Source organism: Anabrus simplex, chromosome 1 (genome assembly GCF_040414725.1).
Source record: "Anabrus simplex isolate iqAnaSimp1 chromosome 1, ASM4041472v1, whole genome shotgun sequence".
NCBI lineage: Eukaryota > Metazoa > Arthropoda > Insecta > Orthoptera > Tettigoniidae > Anabrus > Anabrus simplex.
Window position 1 is genome coordinate 417,327,284 of NC_090265.1, and position 18,623 is coordinate 417,345,906.

Sequence of the window (18,623 nt, forward strand, 5' to 3'; positions counted from 1 at the left end):
TCAAGTTTTGATTTCTTCGTATAACATAGATGAAAAAAAAGAAAGAAAAAGAAATAGCTGTCATTTAGTACTGCAAAATTTAAGGTTCAGTTTTTACTGGGACACCTTATTTCTAAGGATTAGAGTGTTTGACGTGGTTATCTTCCCGCTTAGGTCAATGTTTACTCCAGCAACAAATAAGAAAGTGCTTGGCCAACTGGATTATAGGACCTTTATGCATCTAACTTTGGTTGTCAAGTAATATATAAGTAGTATATATTTTCCTTCTCTCTCATTGATATACAAATAACGTGGACGTACGTTCCCAAATTCTGCAGACTCAAAAAAGGCACTATCATGCAAGTTAATATAATATATGCGTCAAAGTCAGAAGAAAAGTCATATAATCCAATATAAATGTCCAATTATTCGCTATTAAATTTCAAATTTTCAAAATATGCATTATGCATGAATTTTCTCACAAAAAGGTCAAAACATGCAAACATGCACGGAAAAAGTACAGTTATTTGGAACTGATAAGTCAAAAAACAAATATTTGCGAAGTTTCAGAAGTGTAAACAGCTTATTTAGGAACATGCATTTGCATGGAAATCTGGGCTCTAATGATAACCAAACCCACATAAGAGCAAAATGCAGTTAAAGGTAATCCATCGGGTCACAGTATTTTGAACTCTCCTATCTCACCGAATTACACAATAGATACTGAAGAAATTATCACCAAAACTGCTTGTGAAATAAAAGAAAAGGCTGGACTCTTTCAATCGCTGTGAGTGACTGTCATGTCATGATTAAGAAAGCCAGATATCAGAGAGACTTCTCTTCATGCAACGTTATCAGGCATCGAATAATTTGTGAACTAGCATTGTCATCTATTGCAAATGAAATATTTTCTCATATAACTTATTTATATACAGTATATAGCCTACAGTAGAATTAGTTATAAGCTCATGCAGTCTTTGTAAACAATGTGCTGTCAACCTAATAGAGAACTTGTGGATGTTATTATCTACAAATGTCTGCTAATCTCTTATTAGTTTTCCTGTTTTGTCGAGCAATAAATATGCAATACATATTATATTTGAGATTCAGTGTGTTTCTTTTTAATTAACTCATACTCTCTTTGCCCCTAACTATGCCTTGATACAATCAGCAGTTGGAGCGATTAGGAGGAATATGGCAACCGTACAGACTTGGCAACACTGTATTAACATGGTCATTGTAGTCTCAATAATTTGCAGCGTCTCATTTGATATCCATAGCTTTTGTTTTGTTTATTTCGTTCAGTCATTTTCAGATGGTTGCACTGCTATTATCACAGAGTTGTTTTTGAATGTGTCTCGGATTTCTTGAGGTTTTCTAGTATTGTTGACAATGGGCTGCATTACTCCTTTGAAAGGAGTTCTGACTTAATTTTAATTTTATGTTTTCTCATTTTGATACATCTGTAGGAGACTTTGAGTATAAGCCATACTTAAGTCATTAGTGAAGAGTGATCTGATCCACATATTGCTCCTGGAAAACTTCTCATCAACTGAAAAGATGATTTCCATCTGGTATTTACCAAGATGAAATCAGTTTGATTTCTTATTCTATCTCTTGGACTTTTCCAAACATGTTGTTCAAAATGGAGTAATTATTGTAAATGACAAATCAAATGGTTTTCCTTTTCATTTCTTTCTCCTATTCCAATCAATCAATCAATCAATCAATCAATCAATACTGATCTGCATTTAGGGCAGTTGCCCAGGTGGCAGATTCCCTATTTGTTGTTTTCCTAGCCTTTTCCTAAATGATTTCAAAGAAATTGGAAATTTATTGAACATCTCTCTTGGTAAGTTATTCCAATCCCTAACTCCCCTTCCTATAAATGAATATTTGCCCCAGTTTGTCCTCTTGAATTCCAACTTTATCTTCATATTGTGATCTTTCCTACTTTTATAAACGCCATTCAAACTTATTCGTCTACTAATGTCATTCCACGCCATCTCTCCGCTGACAGCCCGGAACATACCACTTAGTCGAGCAGCTCTTCTTCTTTCTCTCAATTTTTCCCAACCCAAACATTGCAACATTTTTGTAACGCTACTCTTTTGTCGGAAATCGCCCAGAACAAATCGAGCTGCTTTTCCATATTTACAAACCACTTCTTTAGCCTGGAAGTTATAACAGATTTATTTAGCCTTGGTAGTATTGCTACTCCAGTGAACTGCTGTAGACTGCTTCCAGAAAAATAGATGTAGTTATCATTGCATGTCATGAAGTGTCTTTGTCCTAACCAATCTGTTTCTATAAGTCCTACTATTTCTGTGTTGTAACTCGCTAGTTTTATTTCAATTTTAGCCTGTAGCCTGTTTTCCAGTATGTATTTGCGTCATTGTACATTCCATGTAGCCATAGTCAGTATTGGTCAGATGTAGATTCCTAGTGCTTGAACCAGTAGCTTTGTGTCCATCTGCAACCTGGTTACTCTCTGCAATGTGACCAGTATCCAATTTCATACTCTTGGAATCAGGGCAATTCCGGTTATTACTCAGATTGCATGATGGCATCCGTTGATTACATCATGTATGACTCTCACGGGATTGATAAAGCTGTGGGTTCCCCTGCTCTTCTGTGTTGCAGATCATAGCAGGCTTAAATGATACTGCCCATGACTGTTTTTAAGCTTGTCTTAGCTGCTGCCCTATGCTATGCTCATTGGTACCTTCTCCACTGGAAATCAGGCATTAACTGAAGGATTCCAGTGGCATTTCCTCCACTGAGGGACCTTCACTATAATTCAGCCAAAGCTTTTGGCTCCGTAATGGTGTCAGATTATTTTCTGCCGCCCAACATTTGGCATTGATACACTGACTGTACGGTCTACTCCATTACCGCAGCAGGACATTCTGGCCAGACAGGTAAATTACAGGTAGTCATTATTTATACCTGACAAAACTGAAGCAAATATCCATCAAGAAACCTTTAAAAATCCTATGTTTGAGTGTCACAAATTTAGGCTGATGTGCACTGGTTTTATCAGCATTATCTTTAGAACTGCTGGTAGCAGGTAGGGACACTCTTCAGAGGGAGCCCTACCCAGGGAGTGGCACTCCTGCCTGTGAGAGTCCCAGAGCATACTGACCCAGTGTGTAACATCTTGTAATGGTCCTAGCTTGGGGTTATGAGTTAAGAGTTCAACGTCATCTACGGTGGAGAAGGTGGACTTCAGTACGGTGGAGATGGCAGAAGAGGCTGCCCTTGACGTGGGGATAAATAAGAGTACAATCTAAAGAGGCCAATGGTTTTGGAGTGCTGATGATCCCTTGGGGAGGTAATATCACAAAAGTCCATCTAGCAGAGTCTTCAGTCCATGTTAGGGGCGGCTGCAAAAGGCATCTGCTTCCCTATGTTAGGGATGGCCTGAAAGAATCCTGGCAGTGGGTATAAAATGCCATTGGCCTATAAAATGATTGAAAGTGAGTCGAGACCTCAGAAACGGTTAGGACATCCTCCAAAAGCAACGTGCAGTTCCTGTTGTTCTTGTCGTGGAGGAACTGTATAAAGTGGGCAACCAGCGACAAAGATTGCAACCATAAATGTCTTGACACTTAACGGCAAGACGGAAGAACTAATAGAACACTTGGAAAAGGACATTGGTTTGTTGGGATTGAGTGAAACCAAATGGAAAGGATGGATCACACTTCTATCCATGTCAGTCCCTCATTGCCTGTTAAGCTCTTCATTTCACTGCACAAGGTCAACTGGTTCTGCATTGAACTGTGAACTCTTACCACCTATGACTTAGAACCAGTCTGACCTTCATATGCAACCTTCTCCACCACAAGAAGCACTTCAACACCAGCTCTAATGGCATCATCAAATTTTAACTTTATTCATATTCTGTGCACAATTTCATTCCACATATGTTATTTATCATAACATTGATTGAATTCAATTCTCGTCAGCATCAAGAATAATTACCTAAAAATATTTCAGTGCCTTTCAAGTGCCCCATTCTAATGTATTATATACATGGCCAAGTTTTAACATTACTGTGACCATTCCTCACAGACAATTTTAATCTTTTTAATTGATCAGTTTAATCCACGCATGTTTTATGTGCTTGTACATTGTTTTTGGACTTTTTAATGCCTTGTATAATTTGTTCCATTCTGGAGTCAAAGCTGGTACCATGTATAAACAACTTGTAATGTAACTTGCATTACAGAACATTTTGTATTGAAAAGGTGGAAGTAATAGAATATATTTAATGTAAGCACAGCAATGTCGCGTAATCGGTTTGAAAAAATTCTGAGATATTTACATTTTTGTGACAACGCTAAATTAGACTGCAATGACCGTTTTGAAAAAAATTCATCCCATTTGGACTATGCTAAATGAATGTTGGCTGTGATATTATCCTGATGATGCATTTCTTTCTGTGGACAAGTCAGTGGTCCCGTACTTTGGAAGGCACTGTGCCAAGCAACAGATTCATGGCAAGCCAATATGTTTTGAGTATAAAGTCTCTATCGACTCACCTCAGGTATCTAGTTCAAGGAGAACCTTACCAAGGAGCAGATACTGGAAACACAATACCAGAATTAGTAGTAGATAGCTCAGTTGTTATGGACCTAATTTCAGATCTACCAGAAGGCGCTCAACTCAGCTTGTTTTTCGATAGTTATTTTACATCCTTTCGATTGTTGGAAAAGCTGAAGGAGAAAGGCCATGAAGGTACAGGTACTGTACACCAGAATCGAGTGGAAAATGCTCCACTTCCTGAGATTCATCTCTATAAAAAAGAGAAATGTGGCAGTTACCACCAGCTAACAGAACGTAACTCTGGTATCACGCTCATATGCTACAATGATGATAATGTTGTTAAGGTAGCCTTAACTATATCTGGTGTAGTGCTTGTAGGGCATGCCAGAAGATGGAGTAATGACTGAAAAGAAGTGGGTCTACATAACAGCGATTCAGCCAGCATGGATAATATGCACATAAGGGACGTCGATCGGTTGAATAAAAATGTATCTTGTTATTGCATCAGCATCAAAAACTGGCCTCTAATTACGTTCCTTCCGAACGTCTCCATGAACAATGCATGGTAAATTTACTGTTGGACCTCAAAGGGCAAAGAGAAAAATCTAGACCTTCTCGGCTTCACACAGTACATAGTTAGGGTATATAACCGATCTTCTGCTGCTCCGCGTCCTAACGCAGGAAGACTGCGTACAAAAGTATCCTCACGCGTGTGGCCAGAAACGCGTTTCAGTAGGTATCCCACTACCTCAAAACAAGGGAGAAGCAAGTGCAGTGCGCTCAATGTGGTAAAGCGGCTAGGAAACGGTACAGAAAATATAACGTTGGCTGCCACATCCTTTGCATTGAGGCATTTCACTCATGCTGTAATAGACTGGATGACGAAAGGCAGAGTGTAACCTCAAAACGCAGACTAAACTGTTTTGGAGTTCTATTCGTAGTTTTACTTTTTTGCTCTTTGTAGAGTTAGCAAAGTTTCTCAAAATTTGGTATTGCGTGTATAGCAAGTAATACAAATATACGAACATTGTCACTTTGTTTTGAAACAGTGTGCATTCTTAAGACAAAACTGTTCCTTATTTATGTTTTAAATCATACATTTTTTAATTTTTTGTTTAATTCAACACTTGTGTGACTAATATTTACTAAATTATTAATTATTACATTCACATTCATATGAGCTTAAAATGTGAAGAAATGAACCTTCATTGAGCATGTCTTTTACCCTATCCATCTATGCTCACTGTCGACATATGTCGACACGGAAAATCTCCAGGAAAATGTGTTAATGAAATCTAAAATCATCATAACCTGTTCATTTAGGTTACATCTGAACTTACGAAATATATCACAATATTCCACAGAAATATAATTTGGGCAAATATGGGTTAACTTGTAAACTTTATCTTGTAAATAACTTTGAAAAGTATGTTGATGGTTCACTATTTATGTAATTATTGTTAATACCTCCCTTATAAATTTTTATTTTGTCTCCTGTAGACCTAAATATTGATTGTTGGTAATTGTGCTATAATTAATTTTTAAACATTCTGAATATCTTGTAAATACTGTAGCTTTAAAAAAGGGTGTTGGCGTCTCATTGGTTATGTACTTCATGTACTTTTATTTTGTTTCTTATAAATATCATTATTTATTAATATGTGCTTTTATAATGTTGAAATATTTGTTTATTTACAAAGTATTCATAATTGTGTATAGATTATTGTTGGCATATTTCATAATATGTAATTGTGCAGTCTATGGATGCTAAAAAATGAATGGATGAATAAATGAACCTAACTTCTGATAGATCTATTTGCTGCTGCAACAATGGATGCCTCTTGGGCACCACTTCTGTTATTAAGTAATCAGCTATTAAGTGCTGCATCAAGTAGCTTATACTAACAGTTTCTTCACCCTTATGTATGTTTTGTTATATTCATGTAAACCTCTCCATTATTATGTGTTTTTATGGTGCTAACATTTTTGGAGAAGAAATGAATTTGGTATATACGACAGCTAGTGACTTGCCTTGGCTTTGATCAAGAGCAGTTTTGAATTAATAGTGACAGATCATATAAGATTTCCTTGTAGATGACATTAGTGTGATATTTTCCTCCTGATGTATGTACATAGCTCAGTGCGTTGTTTTTCCAAGTCCTTTCTGGTCACCGCCTGTTAGCTCGAAAAAACTCCTAAATCATTCATGCAAGTTATGTACGGTACTGTAAAGGATACTTTTTTCTAAATAAAATTATTGAAGTGGATAAATGGTTCATTTTGATGGAGATTACATTATTGGTAGTTATAGACCATCCCTGGACTTTTTTGTAGAGCTATTTAAGCTCAACAATCTTTCTCATATACTTGGGAGTCTACCTTCAGCGATTTAGGCACAGTACTGTGTAATATATTGGCAAAATTGAAAATACTAAATGGATAAATTGTAACTAAAGTAAATATAAATAATGAAATTGGGTGCCACCTGCAAAAAATTTACAGAAATAATTAACTCTGTAGAGCAGGAAGGAACTCTCTCTCCCAAGGTGACGGTCATCAGGCTGACGAGGCCTGTTACTGTTGTAAATTTGAGTAGCATGCCAGGTTCATCCTTACTCCACCGATACAAGTTTTACTACAAATTTCACTCTAAGAATTTACTTCCAAAATAAAATAAAATATGACAAACACCAAGAGCCCTAACTTCGCCACAAATAAAGACATCAATAAATAAATAAATAAATAAATAAATAATAATCACTTGATGAGACCAACTCGTCTTTGCCGTTTACAAAGGGCAAATATACAAACATCAACAAACCACCAACAATAATTAGTTTTACTATATACATTTTATATGATATACCTCCAGGTAACAGTCCCACTACTACAGAAGAAAAACCCTTACCTAGTAAAGATAAGTACAACGACTTTCTCTACGTACGGATACACCCTTCTTTACGAAGACCATCCCTAACCTTATTTACACTCCTCTTCATGGATTTCTTGAGTTATCTCAATTTCCAGTACAGGTTAGTGTGGCCCCACACTGATTCCAGACCCAAAGTGGAGCCCAGAAAGGCAGTGCACTATCCCTGTTATTGTTTATCACCATCATGGATGACATAATGAAGAGCATCATTCTAGTGAACTAAATGCAGTGGCTTTCGCTGATGATGTCATAATCTGGGGATAAACTGAGGAGCAAGTACAATTGAGACTTAATGATTGGAAGGTTAAGTTCCAGGAATTCAATCTCAAGATAAGAGAAGCCAAAACAGTAGTGATGGCAATAAACAGAGAGGAACGGCCAGCGAACATCATGTCAGGAAACCATCCACTGGAAAGTGTGGAAAACTTTACATACCCAGGCAGTGTAATACTTCAAGATGCACTAGCTACAAAGGAGGTGGCAAATAGAGTGCAGAAGAGCTCTCACTTTAACCAGCAAGTACGAATATTCCTCCAGGATCCCAAAGTACACACAAAATCAAAGCTGGCGATGTTCAATCAGTACTTTATACCAATCTTAACCTATGGTATCGAAATCTGCACCCACACTGAGGACAACTCGTCAAGGTTGCAGGCATCTGAGATGAAGTTCCTGAAGTCCACAATTCAAACAATAAAATTGGACAAGTTAAGGAATGATACGGTTAGAAAAGAAGCTGGGATTGAGACATTGTTGGATTGGGTCAGCATGTCCAGATTGAGGTGGTTTGGGCATATAATGAGGATGGAGCCAACAAAGACAGCTTAACTTGGAGAGACATCAAAAAATCAAATCAAAATCTCTTTATTTCCAAATGAGGTGTCTACCTCGGTGGCAAATGGTACACTAAAATACATTATTGTCAAGCACTAAATTTTAAATTAACAAGAGAAGAAGAAAATTTTCCTAGAATACAATATTATACAATTTACGCTAACAATTTTTTCTATTAAATGCACAGCTCATCCTTAATCCTTTATATTGTTTACAAAATTCTATTTATAATATCTCCTGTACTTACAAACATAGTCAACTCATATACAGTATGTGGAATTACAACTGGTATAAGATTAAAATTTACATTGCATTTATTTATTTATTTTTTACCCATTTTGGAACCTAAGTAGCATAACGACCTGCTGCGTCTTAACCAGAGCCCCTTTTGCCACCACTTTTCAGAGCTCCTGAAGGGCTTTCACAGCTACCATAGCGGTCCTAGGACCCTCGAAGTCCCCACTGTACTTCACCCCTACAGGCAATCCCCTATTTCGGCTGTTCAAACTCCTTAGACCAGGGGATGGAATTAATTTATTCACACACATTTTTTTATTTACAATAACCTGCACTGGTCGAATGCCCTCTTTTTTCTAGTTGCTTTGCGTCGCACCGACACAGACAGGTCTTACTTATGGCGATGATGGGACAGGGAAGGGCTAGGAGTGGGAAGGAAGCGGCCGTGGCCTTAATTAAGGTACAGCCTGGTGCTGTAAATGGGAAACCATGGAAAACCATTTTCAGGGCTGCCGACAGTGGGGTTCGAACCTACTATCTCCCGAATACTGGACACTGGTCGCACTTAAGCGACTGCAGCTATCAAGCTCGGTCGAATGCCCTCTAACATTTAATTTATTTTCTCTGTTGCTGTTTATTCTCTTCTTGAATATCTGCACAAATTTTGGGAAAGGATCAAACACTACCCCTGGTAAACTGTTCCTCCTTCACGCCCTTCCCAATGAATGAAAATTTACCCCAATCGCTTGTGCTAAAATTTCTTCTAATTTTATACTTGTGGTCAGTCCTGCCAATATAATTATTTTCCAACTGAAGCCTCTCATGGATATCTCCCCATGCTTCTTCTCCTGTATAGGCTCTATGTAATCCTATAAGTCTAGTTTTCTCCCTTCTCTTATTTAAAGTTTCCCACCCAAGTTCCTTTAACATTTCTGATACACTACTCTTTCTCATGAAATCCCCTGTTACAAATCTTGCTGCTTTCCTCTGCACACTTATCTATTTCTTTTATTAGGTATTCTTGGTGAGGATCCCAAACACTGTTTGCATATTCCAATAATGGATGAACCATACTTAAGTAACTTTTCTCTTTTAATTCTTTGTTGCATTCTTTAAGTAGCCTCATTATGACATGTAACGATCTGTATGCTTTCCCAACAATGTCATCCACATGACCCTTCCAGTGCAAATTACTTTCAAATCTCACACCTAAGTATTTGCACTTGCCATCTTTTGGGATAACTACCTCATCCAAAGTATATTCAAATTCAGTTTTTAAACTCCTGTTTGTAAATGTTGTAACAGTTGATTTGCCTCCATTAACCTTCATATTATTCTCTTCAACCCATTGCTGGATACTCTCAAGGTCCCTTTGTAATTCTGTACAATCCTCAATGTTATTTATATCCCTATAAACAATTACGTCATCTGCATACAATCTGATTTTTTATGTTATATTATTCCCTAAATCATTTACGTATATTAAGAAAAGTAACGGACTGATTATGCTACCCTGTGCAATTCCCTTCCAAACTTTCTCTCCCTGTGATACATTATTTCCTACTTTGACTTTTTGAACCCTTGGATTTAGAAATGTTTTTATCCAACGTGTAACCCATACATCCAATCCTATTCCCTCCAATTTCTTTAATAATATTCCATGTTCCACTCTATCAAAGGCTTTGGAAAAATCTATGGCTATGCAATCTAACTGGCGTCCTGAATCCAATTGATCTGATATGTCCTGCTGAAATCCCACCAGTTGTGCCTCACAAGAAAATTTCTTTCTAAATCCATACTGGTTCCTCATGAACCAATTTTTATCATCTCATGTCCCTCTGATGTACTTTGATATTAAACTCTCCAGTATTTTGCAATCTATACTGGTCAGGCTGATTGGTCTGTAGTTCTCCGGTTTCCTTTTTATCACCCTTTCCTTTATAAATTGGTATTATTATAGATTCCGTCCATTCCTTTGGTGTCTGTTAAGTCATCAGCCCAGAGGCTGGTTGAATGCTCAAATAGCACCACCAAAGGCTATGCAGTTATAGAGAAACAGCTAAAACCAATGGCAGAGCCCAAATGTGGCGTACTAGGCAAGGTGAGGAGTGAGGTAGTTTGCTATTGCTTTCCTCACTGGGCCAGAATGTGTCACTGCAGCATGACTAACCCTATGAGCAACACCTTTCATAACACTCAGACACTATTTGTGCTCCAAATGTCATTATTCAGCACCACCCATACCTCAGCAACGTCCATATTGTCACAGCCATGGATGAGACTGGGACTTCAGTGGAAGCTACACTTTGCTCTGGCCTGTGCCAAGAGATGGATACAAAAGTACTTCATCCATCAATAAATGCCAACAGGCGGTATTTTAAATAAGGCACTATGTACCACCCCATTGTCTTTAATACCTCCCCAGTAATTTGATCACTTCCTGCTGCTTTTCCTTGCTGAAGCAGTTGGATTTCTCTGAAAATATCTTCATTTGTGAATGAGAAACTTCTTGTTTCCCTATGTGTGTCTCCCTTTCTATCTTCTGTTTTGGTTTCCAACTCTTGACAATCTTCTACTGAATCTCTGAATTCTCTTCTAAATAGGTTTGCTTTCTCAGTATCTGTTAAATGGTGTTCACCCCCTTCTTCCACCATTGTAGGAATTTGTGGATTCCTTTTCCTTTTTGATTTCTGATATATGAATACAGCTTTTTCCATTTCCCTTTGTGGTCATTACCCTCTTGAAGTATGCCTTTCATATAATTCTCTTTTGCTTCCTTTTTCACTCTATTCAGTTCCCTCATTAGCTGTTTTCTAGTTTCTCTACTCTCCCTACCCTCTTTGATTTTCCTGTTTACTATTCTACATTTTGTTTTCAATTTTCTTATTTCCCTTGTATAGGGTTACCAGATGACAACGGGTCGAAAGCAAGACTTTTGAGTTCAAAAAGCAGGACAAAACCAGGACAGCATTAACATTGCTTAAATTTTTTGTTAAAACCATTTATTTAGCATACCTTATTCATATTGCTTGGCCACAAGTGAAGTCTCGAAAGCAGGAATGTCACTGACACCTTATTCATGTTGATTGTACTTATCAGAGCCACTTATTTTATTGACCAACTCCTTATTGTCTTTTAAATAGTCATAAAACTGATTACAAGTGAAGTCTTTCTTGTTAAATTTCACTGACACCAACCATTTCGCAGAGTCAACACTTAACCTATTCTTTCTTTGGTCCACTGTGCATTTATTAAAGAAAAAAATATTTCTACATTGGCATTATGTGCAGGAATTGCAAAATACACTTCTGCCAATTTCAGTAGCTCGGAAGAACATATAATATTGACACTATTTAGAAAACCAGCCTCTTTTTTTTGGACTGGTTCCTTCAAGAAATTTTCATTCTGCTTTTGCACTTCAACATACTTTTGAAGATTTACAAATTGGTCAAATAATCCAACATCATCAATGTGTATACCTTTAGCACTAAGATATTTAACAGTATCTTCAAGGTCAGTCCAGTTGAAATCTGAAGTTAAGGTCATCCATTTAAAAGTACTGAATTCTTCAAGTGGTTGCAACCATTTTCCAAGGTACTCCAGGCATGCATTATATACATCATGGACTTCTTTCATGAAGGAATAACTGTCTTCCTGCAACCCTTCCTCCTTCAAAATTTTCATAATTTCTTTCCCTTTCATAGGAACTAAATTATTTGAAAACCAAGCTTGTAAAATGCCAATAGTTTCTTCAAGTGCCTGTTTCACTTCAATAATGGAATTATTCTCCTTTTCAACATGAAAAATGTTCTCTTGAAAGACTGACGTTAAAGACTGGCAAAATATTAAATACATTTCACTTAACTTATTAGTGAAAAACTTGTTCAAAATTGTTGGCGGGTTATCCACAGATAAAAAATAAGACCGAAGTGCTGGACACAGTTCAAGCATCCTTTCAACAGATGGAAAAAGTGACAACCAACAAGTCTTTGTATGCTTTAATAAGGATTTGTAATTCACATCAACAAATTCACAAAAAGCTTTTAGCTCTTCATTCCTTAAGGTGAATGTAGAAAAGTAGTTGAACACTTTTAACACAATGCTTTCAACGTCAGTCGACAATAAATCAACCCCATGTTGAACACAATTACGCAGCACGTGTGCTGGGCAGCCTATTCCAATCAAGTTTTCATTAAGCTGAGATTTGAGGTTAGAAAATACATTATTATCTCTTCTTTTCAGTCCACCAAAATTCGTATTGCAGTTATCTGCTCCAAAAGCAATGCACTTCTCCGAAATTCCATTTTGTTGCAGGACATCTAACACCACTGAAGAGATTGTTGCAGCTTTTTCATTACTAACACTGTGCAGGTCAATTAACTTTGCTTGCAGCCCTCCATTCCTGTATTCGAAATACTGCATGAGCACAGGAAACAGTTTTATATTCCCACGATTGCTGCCATCCGTACAAACACCAATGTATGATACGTCTTTGACTTGTTTAATGCACTTTCTACACAATGAGGTCCAAGTACATTATTGACAATGGCCTCAGACTTTTACAAGCACAGTGAATATTTTTCCCTATTTCAGAATCAGGAAATAATTTAGATGGAAGCTTAGCCATACAATCCATAGTTTTGTAGCTCCCATGATGAACAGCATTGTGGTACACAAGAACTCCCTCTGCAGCAATCGCATTTTCGTTTAGTGATATGTTCTTTTTGAAAAATGTCAACACATTATTTGAAGTTGAAGTTGATTCACTTTGAATATTAGCTTTATGTTTGCCTGTTGTAATGTGACTTTCTAAATCCATAGCTGCACGATTAACCACAGAAACGTATGTTCCTGGTGTGGCCCTTCGTCGGTGTGGCCCTTTTTGAAGTATTTATCTTTTCTCCAATTCAGCAGTGAACTTACACTTTTTTTTCCCCATAATACATTTAACGTACCAACAGATCACAACAGATATTGTAGAGGAGATCACAAGGATTGTGGCACAACTAAGCAGCAATATGGACGAAAATTATTTGTCTTTAGCTTCCGTTTTCATATGTTATCGCCAACTTCGACTATAGACTTCTACCAGCGATAATGTATTAGTCAAAGACTACAGGAATTTAAAAAGTTCAAGCTGCAGCTGAAGTCAAAGGTTATGGAATGAGCGAGCCTTAAGTTTACGCAAATTGGTTTCCAGTTGGAAAAAGTTCATTTTAACATTATTAGACGAAAATACGGACAATCAGCAAATAATTAAAAAATAAATACGGGCGCCAGGACAGACGCTAAAAATAAGGGCATGTCCTGGTAAATACAGACGTCTGGTAATCCTACCCTTGTATAATAAACAGGGTCTGAGGTCATTTTACCCTTCTTAATAGGTACAAATCTCTTCTCTCCTTCCCAAATGATTCCTTTAAATTTAGCCCAAAATGTATCCACATTACTCCCTTCACTTATCCAACAACTGAATTGTGATTTAAGGTAAATTCCAAATTCATCAACTTTAGTTTTTCTGTACAATTCCTTGTCTTGTGTGACCCTCTTATTAAGCCTTTTTGGTACCAGTCCTACACCCATTATTACAGCCTTATGGTCACCTATTCCTTCAATTACCTCAGTTTTATCAACAATTTCCCATGGTTTAACCAAGAATATATCTAGTAAGTTATTGAGACGAGTCGGTATATCCTCCCTCCCAAATTAACTTATTTTCCAGTTTCTGTTTATGGGCTTCACCTGCAACTTCATTCCATTCAACTTCAGGCAAGTTTAGATCTCCCCCAATTATTACCATATCATTATTATTGTTTTTATGAGTATAATCTATTATTTTCTCAATATTTCCATGTCTCTTTCCTCTCTTCCAGGCCTATATGTTCCTATAATTCCCACCTCCTTCATATTATCACAAATTAATTTTATCCCTAATATTCATCGGTAAACCATTCATGCGAACAATAAGTTTCCTTCAACAGAATAAACACACACCCCCTCCCATTTTATTCCCTTGGTCTCTACGATAGACTGTATACCCTTCTGGAATTACTTCTCTATTACCCACCCCTTCTCTCATCCACATGTGGCAGGAAAACTGGTGGGAGTCAGACTAAGAACCCATTGGATGGACATCCTAAAGAAGGACATTGCAGATGGAGGAAGGACACTGGAGGACGTCATTAATAACAGAATGTATCTTAGTAAGACAGAGTGGAAGAGGCTCGCCAACAGTACCTGGGAAACTGAAACAGTAAAATGATGGTGAAGATGATAATGATGATAGCCCTATACTTTTGCTGAAGATGTTCAATTCTTAACTGCAAACAGCAAACCTTAATGTTTGTAAAATAGAATTCAGCAAATTTGTATTTCTATTGTCATAAGTGACTAGTTTTTCTTTGTTCTAGTCGCCAGATATTGTCTACAAGTGACTACCTCAAGCATCAGGCACAAGCAATGGCAAGTGAATTTCAACAAGCAGAGGCTGAACACAATCTCACCACACAGTCGTTACAGTTGGATGAAGATCAGCTGCAGAGGCTTAGAGGACGTAAGTATTCTTTTAATTTAGATTCTTTTAATGTAGTAATACAGCAAAACCTCATTAATTTGAAGTGTTTGGGATTCAAAAATTGTTCTTACAAACTATGATGATGATGATGATGATGATGATGACAGCCCTATACTTAAGTTTTGCTGAAGATGTTCAAGTCTTAAGTGAATTTACACTGCTAACCTTAATGTTTGTAAAACAGAATAGCTCTCAACTTAAATGTGACATGAAAAAAATAACGTAATATGGGAAACTTTTATTTTGGTCATTTTTGTAAAAAAAAAAAAAACAAGAACATAAGAACTCAAAATTATTACACTCATTTTCATCACCGCCCCCATTATTCCACATACTCCCATTCTCCCGCAAGTCCCGTCCCATTTCCCCACTCCGTATCCTTGCAGCAACACGTCTTGCGTCTCGATTGCGGGAGCAAGTCAGTCGAGAGCTGGACTCCATAATCAGAGAACACGGGTGATACAAGCGGGCTACATAACTTAAGTTAATTTTCGTTCTTCATAACTTAATCTAAATATTTGTTCCTGTTAGTCACCACTTTTCAACCTTAATTCGATTTGTATTATCCATTTTACAGACTAAAATCAGACGGTTCAACTTCAATAATGCTTATGTACATCAGCCCAAGTCAGAACACAAAAACTAAGCCAACAGTATACAGATACCAGTTGATCCACACCAAAGGACAACAAAAGCATTGAAACAGAAAGACTTCCAGCTCAAGACATTTAATGATCAACATTTTACAGCTTTTTAAATTTTCATCATGCTTTCTAAACAACTTTTTACCGGACAAATCATTTTGTGTCTCTCCTATGTTTTTAATACATCGAGGATGATGACCCAAGGCCGGGTCAAAACATGTCTATTTATGTGTGAACTTTCATCTTAATTGAACGTAAAAAATATATAGTATTGACTAGGAGGATTAAAATAGTTTTTGTACAATTTTGTAAGAAACTCAAAAATTGGTTTGAATTAGGTGATTTTGAATTAACCATTGCTCCTAAATCTCCTACACTGTTCATATACAAATAATCTCCATCATCAATCCTGGCACTGTAGTTTCAAGAAGGGAAATTTAAAGAAAGGTCTTCCTTTGTAATTGTGTAGCTTTGTTAATATTGAAAACTGTAAATACTACAGTACAATAAATACATACTGCCATTTCCAAGTATTGTCTAGGGGTTCTAGTTTCTTCCATCCTTTGTACATGCCCAAACCATTTCAACTGTGCAATGCGTAGTCTTTCTTCCATTGTACAGGTCACTTGCATGTCATTTCTGATGCACTCATTAAAATTGTTTTCTCTTGTTTTTTGCATAGCAGATCATAAAAATTTCATTTCACATGCTTGCAGTTTGCTGATGTCTCTTTTCAGTAATACACAGATCTCCAACCCATATGTCATGATTGGCAAGAGGTAAGATTTGAACATTATTTGTTTGGCTTTTACGGGAACTTCTTTGTCCCACACTGGATTTCGTACTTGGCAGAAGAACGTGGAACCTTTTGTCACTCTGTTCTGGATTTCCAATTTAGCACTCCCCTGGTTCGATACAATAGTTGCAAGATAACTGAAGCTTTCTACACATTCAGTTCTCTCTCTCTCCATGAAGTTTGAGGTCACATTGGCTGGGTGTTCTACTCAGTTTCATTGCTACTGTTTTCTTCTTACTCACAATTAACTTGTTTTCTTTAAATTGTTGACCCAGCAATCTAATTTCCTTAAGACTTCTTACTCCATTTCTCCCCAAATGGCAACTTCATCTGCAAATGCATTCAAATCTCCAGGTTCTGCATCTTTAATTTCCTTCATGATTACATCCATGAGTGCAAGGAGAAGTAGTGGAGATAGTGCACTGCCTTGTACACCTCTCTTTGTTTGGAACCATTCAGATCTACCATTCCCCATTTGCACACTACTTTCACAGTTTTCATATAGCAATTGAATCTTACGAATTAGAGAATTTGGAGTCCCTAGTTTATGCGACAATGCCATATTTTGCTCCTTGGAACACTGTCATAGGCTTTTTCTATACCTAGGAACACTATTATTAGATCTTTCCCTTTTATCCAGTACTTTTCCATTAGTTGTCTAACGGCAAAAATTAGGTCTATTGTTCCTGTGTTGCCTCTGAAGCCATGTTGTTCTTCTTCAAACTGATGTTGTATCCTTGTTCTTAATCTCTACGGTATGATCTATTCTAATATCTTGAGGCAGTGTGGTAGCAGGGTAATTCCTCTTTAGTTTGTACACTTCCTTCTGCTTCCTTTCTTGAATACTGGTATGATCAATCCTTTTTTCCATTCATCTGGTATCTTATTTTCTCTCCAGATTACTCCTAGTGTTCTATGTAGCCACTGAAGACCTTGTATGCCTGCTGCTATGATTATATCTGCAGATAATCCATCTATTCCCGGTGATTTTCCTCCTTTCATAAGCTTCAGGGCATTTTCTGTTTCTGACCACGTAATTGGTCTTTCTTCTTCTCCCTGTTTGATAGGTTCATAGTTTTTGTGCTCCTCTTCTTCACTGCCATTTAACAACTTGTTGAAATAGTTTCCCATTTCTTCTCTGATGTTTTCTATATTCTGGATTAGGATTCCATCCTCTGTTTCAATTGTTTTAATATCCTCTTTGTCTGATCTCCCACTCTTCAATATTCCATAAAACATCTTTTGATTTCCTTTTGAGTCCTCCTCTAGTTTTTCTGTGAACTTCTCCCAACTCTTATCCTTCTGTTCCTTCACAATTCTCTTCACTAATAATTTCGTATCTCTATATATTTGTTTGAGGTCGGCTAATTTTTGGTTATCTTGTGGTAAGACACCCTGCATTTGATTTTGCTTCTCAACATGTTTGTTTCTTTGCCATATTTTGGTCTTTAATAGCTTCTCTTACTTTTTCACTCCACCAACTGGTCTCTTTCTTCTTTCTTCCTCCTCTTGTTTTGCCACATACTTCTGCTGCACAACTTACTAGTGTTGTTTTGAATAGATTCCATTCTCCTGTGCACTTTGTGTTTCATTCTTCGGTACCTATTCCATTACTAGCGCTCAAAAAGCTTTCTTATTTGCCTCATCTTTCAATTTCCAATCTTTTATTCTTGGTATTTTCTGTATACTTGGTGTTCGCACAACCTTATAGTTCAGGTCAGCTATTAGTAGCCTGTGATCACTGTCTAAACATTCACTGGTAATAACTTTTACATCTCTCACGCCTTCTCCACTTTTCCTATCTGTTATTACATAATCATTGACTGTTTTAGATCTTCCATCCCAGCTGTATCTGGTTATTTTATGGCTGTCTTGTTTCTTGAAGGTGTTTTTTATTTGTTATTTCTGGCACATAAATCTAGGACATTCTCGCCTTCAGCATTCCTTCCCCCATATCCAGAAGGCCCCATTACCTCTTCATAGCTTGTTCTATCTACTCCAACTTGGGCATTTAGATCCCCTATTATCATAATATTATCCTCTTGTACAGGGTCCTCCAAATTTTCAAGGAACTCTTGC

General features: G+C 37.1%; 1 protein-coding gene across 2 annotated transcripts in view; it reads left to right on the forward strand.

Moving 5' to 3' along the window:
* Positions 1 to 18,623, forward strand: part of IKKbeta (I-kappaB kinase beta) — a 198,696-nt gene that overhangs the window by 100,696 nt on the left and 79,377 nt on the right. For both annotated transcript variants that reach the window (XR_010858472.2, XM_067135101.2), the window contains exon 10: positions 14,941 to 15,083. Coding sequence is in view for 1 of the 2 variants with exons in the window: in XM_067135101.2 (XP_066991202.2) it covers positions 14,941 to 15,083 (143 nt within the window). In the remaining variant the exon portion in view is untranslated. The remainder of the gene's footprint in view (positions 1 to 14,940; positions 15,084 to 18,623) is intronic.